The 7,401-nt window shown below is 35.6% G+C and overlaps 1 protein-coding gene across 1 annotated transcript; it reads right to left on the bottom strand.

Moving 5' to 3' along the window:
- Nucleotides 1-1,227: 1,227 nt before the first annotated feature.
- LOC133296098 (uncharacterized) lies at nucleotides 1,228-1,692 on the bottom strand. The gene is made up of 2 exons (XM_061495046.1): nucleotides 1,573-1,692; nucleotides 1,228-1,467 (listed from the first exon to the last, which is right to left on the bottom strand). Exons 1-2 carry the CDS (start codon nucleotides 1,690-1,692, stop codon nucleotides 1,228-1,230), a joined length of 360 nt encoding a protein of 119 aa, XP_061351030.1.
- Between the last annotated feature and the right edge of the window lie 5,709 nt (nucleotides 1,693-7,401).

The following is a 7,401-nucleotide window of genomic DNA, read 5'->3' as shown; positions in this document are numbered from 1 at the left end:
TCTTTAGAACAGATTTTGATGGAGCCAAGTTCAAAAGGTACATAGCAGTTTCTAAGGCATATCCCCAGAATGAATCAGGCAAAGGTGAATAACTGAGCATCGATCTTGCCATCTCTAAAAGGGTTCTATTTCTCCTTTCAGCGACTCCATTCTGCTGGGGTGTCCCTGGAGAAGATAATTGTGAAACTATCCCCTCTTGGGTCAGGTAAGACCTGAACTCTCCATATAGGTATTCACCCCCTCGATCAGACCGAAGAGTCTTAATTTGAACACCAAGATGTTTTTCTGCCTCAGCCTTGAACTCTTGGATCTCTTAGTCATTTTACCCTCTAAACAAGATTCACATACTGGTATTGGTTCAAAGTTCAGGGATTTTAAGATCCCACTTTTAACCAAACCGTGTATCCTGTTTGAGTTAATGTGACCCAACCTCAAATGCCAAAGATAAGTTTCATTGGAAACTTTTCTTTTCTTTGATGAGTTGATATGCTCAACATCTCTTAATTCAACATGATAAACTTCACAGGGTACAGGACTAAGGAAATAAAGACCATTAAACATTACGCCAGAACAAATAAAAGAAGATGAACTCCTTATTGAAACTGAGGAATTAAACTGAACTGTTAAACCATGTTTAATCAAACAACTAACAGAAATTAAATTCCTCTTAAAATCCGGAATAAATAAACAGTCTTCTAAAACCAAAGTTCTGCAATTATTAAAAGATAAAATAACTTGTCCCACTGCCAGTGCAGACACAAGCTCCCCATTTCCAAGCTTCAAAACTCTTTGTCCTTCGCTTAAAGGCAAGCTATGTTTGAACCACTGCAAAGAGTAACAAACATGGTTAGTGGCTCCTGAATCAATGATCCATTTATCATTGTAATTCTCCACTAAACAAGCCTCAATCACATGTAAATTACCCATACCTGGCTGATTCATGCGTGGGCAATTTTTCTTCCAATGCCCCTTTTGTCCGCACTTGAAGCACTTACCTTTCGGTTGCTTCATTGCAACTGGTTTGGCAACTGGAATACCTGATTTCTTCTTTTTCTTGTTCTTGTTCTTCCCCTTGGGTTTCCCCTTAGGTTTCACAGAACTTTCACCAGCATAAAATGCATTGCTCTGCTTGACTAGAGACTGTTCAGCACTCTCAAGCTCGTGCATCAGTTGAGTAAGATTAAGATTCATCTTATTCATATTATAATTCATCTTGAATTGAGTGAATTATTCAGGCAATGATTGCAAGAGAAGGTCAACTTTTACTTCTTGTTCAAACTTGACCCCATGATCCTCAGCCTTCTTGAAGTTTGCAATCATTGACAAACAATGATCCCGCACACTTCCTCCAGACATTACTGTCTTAGTGACAGCATTCAGCGCAATCTGCCTAGCAGAGCTGCTAGATGTAGCAAACATGCCATCAAGAGTCTGGAGCATAGCTGCTCCACTCTCAACCATGTTTACCTGCTCCTGAAGGTGATTGGCAAGACTGGCTAAAATGTAACAGCGAACTGCCACATTTGCGTTCTCCTATTTCTCCTTCTCCTGTTGAAATTGGGCCTTTGTTGCCTCAGGCGCATCTTCAGCAGGCTGCGCCGGTATAGGGGTGGTCAGAACAAAATTGAGCTTTTCATATTGAAGAACAATATCCAGATTTGTTTTCCATTGTTTGTAGTTTGTACCATCCATTGTTTTTGACTCAAAATAGTAGCTAAAGGATTGAATGAAGACATTTTTCTGAAAATAAAATCACACACATTATTTACAAACTCGAAAAAAAAAAACAACAAACAGATATAGCGCTAGTAGATTCTAATAATTACTATTCGTTTATTGTTTAACAATCCATTAGCTATCTTTACAAGGCTTACGATGGGCAAGATACTTGTAAAACTAATATTGTTATTTTGGGCCTTCAGTTCCATTGCCAGAGCCTCGATGGGAGGGATAACAATTTTATTAAAGTTGAATGTATTTAACCATTGTTTATTGTCAAAATTATCTTTAGTATCTAAGTGTTGCCGACGATGGGTCGTACAAAACTTTACCAAAATTTTGAAGATATTAAGGTTTAATCTAGCAAAATCCGATTATCCTTATCCGATGGGGCTTCAGCGATAATCATTTCACTAATAAACCCATAATTGGAGCCCGTAGGTTTTATAATTAAAAATTTAATTTAAAACCTTCACCCATTCAATATTTTAAAATTATAATTTTTAATTTCCAAGAAATGTTTAATTCAAAAAAAAAATTTGTTTGATTTCAGAAATCCGGTCACTTTGCGTCAACACGTGTTACTCCATGACCATTTCAGAAAACCCACAAAAAATTATTTTCTCAAAAAACAATTTTCTCTTAGGTAATTAACTGGATTATTTATCTAGATTTTAAATCCATAATTAATTAATCCAATGGACAACCTAAATAATCACGCATACTAACTATCATACTAGTCGATTCAAGACATAATAGCTACTATGCAGTAATGACATGTGATCATGCAACAATATGACATCTTCCTATTCTATATGACATGTTATTTCATACATCATGTTTAATCGCACATATAATTCATACCATTCAATTAAAGCATTAAATAATAAATAAATAACTTTAATCCATGGCTTTCCTATAATAATCAATAAATAAATAAAATTACAACTTTGAAATTCCTTTTCCGTCCAGCCCCTAGTATCTGTCTCAAGCCCCTTTAGGGTATCTATGGGCCCACAAGCCCAAAGACCCAATCATTTGCTAGAAACCCTAGGAGACAAAAAAGGAACCCAAGCCAACTGTTTTGCTGCGCCGTCAGCCGAAGTCATCTCAACACTAAAATCCAAGGGAAGGACCGCCACCGGGAGACGAGAACACGGCCGCCGGAACCACCCAAAAAGGGTGTGGCACGCGCCCCCACGCACCATATCTTTTTCGGAGAGTGAAGCCCACTCTCAGACACTTGAGGTGGCGCGTGGCGGAGCGTGGGGGCTCTAACGGCGGCGATCCACCCGTCATTTTGATCTTCTTTCCGTCCTCTTTCCAACCATATATGGATCGTCCAATTCCGAGGTCCAGAGGTCCACGAAAAGTCTCGGACAGTGTTGAATCCTCATGTTCTTCGCAGTTTCTTGATCTCCAATTTTTACAGAAATTCGAAAAATACATAGAAATTCCAAAAAAAAAACAAAAACAGCAAGGAGGAAACCTAATCATATGGGATTAGCCTCCTTGTTACAAATCAAGAAATACACGAGAGAATCTAACCATGGATTAAAGCGATTAACCGATTAAAATTAAAAGCAATATCGAATAAGAATTATAAACGAATGATCACCATGAAATAAATAACAAATATAGAAAAAGATGCCATATTTTCAAAAAATAATTTTCAAAAACAATCACATGAATTTATTTCAAAACTGGTTCTTTTCCTCATCGCGATCCGGCTCTGATACCAATTGTGGGTATATCATCAGAAACGCGGAAGCGCATCGAACCGACACGACGAGGGAAAAGATTAACCTTCATCGTTTTGATTACCTGGAAGGGCGTAGTTGTTTGACCACGAACAATAGTTGTTCCCTCTATGATCGATCTTCCAGACTATCTCTCGAGGAGGATGAGATGGTTGTGTGGGCAACCGTTCAGATGATGAACGTCTGCCTCTTGGGTTTGTTTCTGATGATCTGTTCACCTTGGAGGCACAGGAGGAGAAAACTATGAATATATATCTTAGGTCTTAGACATAACTCAACCCTAAGCCTCATGGGCTCAAGTGTCACTGAAGCCCAATAGGAGTTTAGTGACCAAAAGAGCATATATCCAACACATCCTTCTGTTAACTCCCACTTAACGGCCCAACTAACGATGCACAGTTGGCACGTTAGTTTGCTGACGCGGCTTGGATGTGGGACACCGTGGAAGACGAGACGACGACGTTTTAGTCTCTGTCAAAACCACGAGGGCCATTTTGGTCCCTGTCAAAATGTACGATGACGTTTTTAGTCCCTGACAATAAGCACGGGGCCCTTATTGGTCCATAACCACAGAAAAATAGGCACATGACTTCATTGCTTTTCTATGCAATCCAATTTTGCAAAACAGGAACATGACATTAAATTGGATTTGTATGCAGTCCAATTTGTTAAACTAGAAGACATGGATGTACAAGAACTACAACTACGTATTAGTTAAAACACATCAAAAATGGTAAAATTAAACGTTCATCAACCCTGTGAAACATAATAGCTGGGACATCATTTGAGTATCATTATATTTGAAGACATGGATGTACAGTAGTGCATTACAAAATAAAGCCAACTGCCAGGAATTTAAAAAAAAGCCTCTAATACAATATGGCCAAAATTTACAAAAAAAAAAAAAAACATTGACATAATAAGGCCTCCAAATACATAATGACTAGAATTTTCAAAAAAAGTCAGTTAGATAATAATAAACCCTTCTCAGTTGGCTCATGCACTACTCCCAGGTCATATACAGCAGCAAGTCATTTTCTCGAGGCAGGCCTTGGTGGCCTAAAACCAGGTGTGCTCATGAAGGCCAATAATCTGCTTCGTGTGCCACTGGTTACTGGATTCATTGTTTCATTACTCAACAACTCATTTTCTTGTTGTGAATTTGATGGAGGTGGGTTGTTTCCTCTCAAGTTGCCTTCATGTGGCTGAGAACTACCAACTGCTGCAGTCCAGTCAACTGCCATGCATTGCAATTATCAACAATCATTTACCTGGTTTCTTCTCTGATTTTTCTCTGTATTTAAATAGCAACAATCATGCAATTATCTTTTATAGAAAAATAAATAGTATAATTGTAATACTACACTACTGATATTGTTCGTAAATCGCATAACGTTATGTCTTATACAGACTAAGAGAATTAAAGCAGTTCATAGTATTCTAGGGATCGTAAAAGCTGTTTGCAAGAGTCAAGAATCCCTTTTAACAAAGTGGGAAGCTTAAGTAGCATTGAAAAAGAAACGAATAATCGTTAATAAGGTTGAAACTTCAGTTAGAAACACAAACTTCATTGAAATAAAATGAAAGGAAGGAGTATTTTACTTTGTGATGAAATTTAGTTTAATTACTTTGTGATGAACAAATGGATTTCACTCCTGTTTCTGATGTAATGCACTTCTGTTTTGCAAAATTGGACTGCATAGAAAAGCAATGAAGTCATGTGCCTATTTTTATCTGATTAGGGACCAATAAGGGCCCCGTGATTTTTGTCAGGGACTCCTCGTGCATTTTGACAGGTACCAAAATGGCCCTCGTGGTTTTGACAGGGACCTAAACGTCGTCGTCTCGTCTTCCACGATGTCCCACATCCAAGCCGCGTCAGCAAACTAACGTGCCAACTGTGCACCGTTAGTTGGGAGTTAACGGAAGGATGAACGTGACCTCTTTTTTATTATTTCAGGGACCAATTTGTCCATTTTTTATTGCTAGAGACTGAAAAGGGCTTCGTGGATATTGCTAGGGACTAAAAAGGGTATTTACTCATATATATATATATATTTCAAACAAACACTTGGGGCTCGTTTGGATGAGCTTTTTTTTTTTTTTTTAAGTTGCTTTTTTTCAAGAAAAAAAAGCACTTCTCGTTTTTAGTTCGTTTGGATGTCTGCTTTTAAAAAAAGGAGAAGTCACAAAAAAAGTCAAAAACTTACTTTTTTCAGAAGCTAAAAATTTTAACTTCTAAGAAAAGCAGAAGTCAAAAGTCAAATATTTTTTTCAAAATCTAAATATTTTCATAAAAATATAAATAACTTTAACTTTTGTAAAAAAATACTTTTAAAATAAGGAAGTGATAAAAGTTACTTTTTCTAAAAGCTTAAACAAACGACCTCTTAATCTAAATGGGTCTAAAAAAAATATGAAGAATATTACTCTCATTTTACATAAGAATAGTTATCTCATGTTATAGAGACAAATCAAGTGAGACTCACTATTAAAAAGCAAAAAAAAAAAAAAGGATGAAATTTTCGGAGTAAGAGAATATGAGATAACTACCTCATATAAAATAAAGAAAAATTATTATCTTATTTTACATGAGATAACTATCTCATACTACTCTCACATAAAAAGTTTTCACCATGACTCAAAGGCCCTTCAGATTTCCAACCCTGGTGGTATGTATACTGTTTCTTTCTTTCGTTCTTTTTTTTTCTTGTGACTTTCGTGGATATTGATTATTGTTTTAAACAGGATTATATTTTCAACCTTAATAGAAGGTACACTATAACATTTTTGGAAGATGTTTGTTTCCTCGTGTCATTAATTAACAATTTTGACTGCAGGATCCAAATAAAGATACCGAAAAGTTGAAACAAATAAGGATATGCAAATTGTTGCTTTTCCGATCCCATTTGTATAAGACTATAAGGGGTCATTGGATAAAAAATTTTTATCCAGAAATCTAAATTTCAAAAAATATGATGAAAAAATGAAATTCTCAGAAATATTATAAAAAAATTGTTTAATAAGTCAAAATATTTCTGGAGTGTTAAGTTAATTTTCTTGATCTTATGTTTAATTATGTTAAATTTTCCTTGCATGGGAATCCTAGAATACCACCCACTTGGTGGTATTTTTAAAAAAAAATTATAAACAATAAAATCCCAAAAAATTTTAAAAAATCTCGTACCAAATATGAATAAATAAAATTATCACCCTTGATTTTTCAAAAATCATAAAAAATACATTCTACCAAATGCCCCTTTAAGAGTGCCTCTCCTAAAGTATATTCTCATTTTCAGGCTAAAACTCGGTATTTGGATTAGGAAAATCAAACTTTTTTTTAACTTGAAAAATAGTTATTACTTGTTAATCCTTACTTTTGTTTCCTTAAAATGTTTGCCCTTTTTTTTTCTTCTGAAATAAAGACACAGCGTCTTATAATTGACAAGTGTTATGCGCAGAGCCTAATAATAATAATAATAAAATTAGATAGGAATTAACGCTATATGAGATACAGAAAGTAAATAAAAAAAATGGCACACACTAAGAGGCGTTTGGTACTGGAGAAATTTTTTTGTATCCAGGAATCACGATTACTTGGAATATGGTTGGAACAAAAATTGTCCAACAATATTACAAAAAATGTGTTTGGTAGGCCAAAATATTACTGGAAATATTGATTAATTTTTCTGAAGAGTTGTTTGGTTGATAACAAAATATTGCTGGGAATATAATGAAATTTTACGAAACTACCCTCGTAATACATAACTTTTTTTTTTGTATAACCATAATACATAACTTCATGGACATAACCTCCTCAGCAAGCTCACACTTCCCATGGCATTACACGAAACCACGTCCCTTTGAGGCATTTCCTCAAAAACCTCACGTGGCTTCTCAATCTCACCCGCCCTCAAGTAAC

The sequence above is a fragment of the Gastrolobium bilobum genome, unplaced genomic scaffold (assembly GCF_033153095.1).
Source record: "Gastrolobium bilobum isolate Gb01-03AN ecotype WA unplaced genomic scaffold, APGP_CSIRO_Gbil_v1 utg23089, whole genome shotgun sequence".
NCBI lineage: Eukaryota > Viridiplantae > Streptophyta > Magnoliopsida > Fabales > Fabaceae > Gastrolobium > Gastrolobium bilobum.
This window is presented reverse-complemented; position numbering and strand designations above follow the sequence as displayed.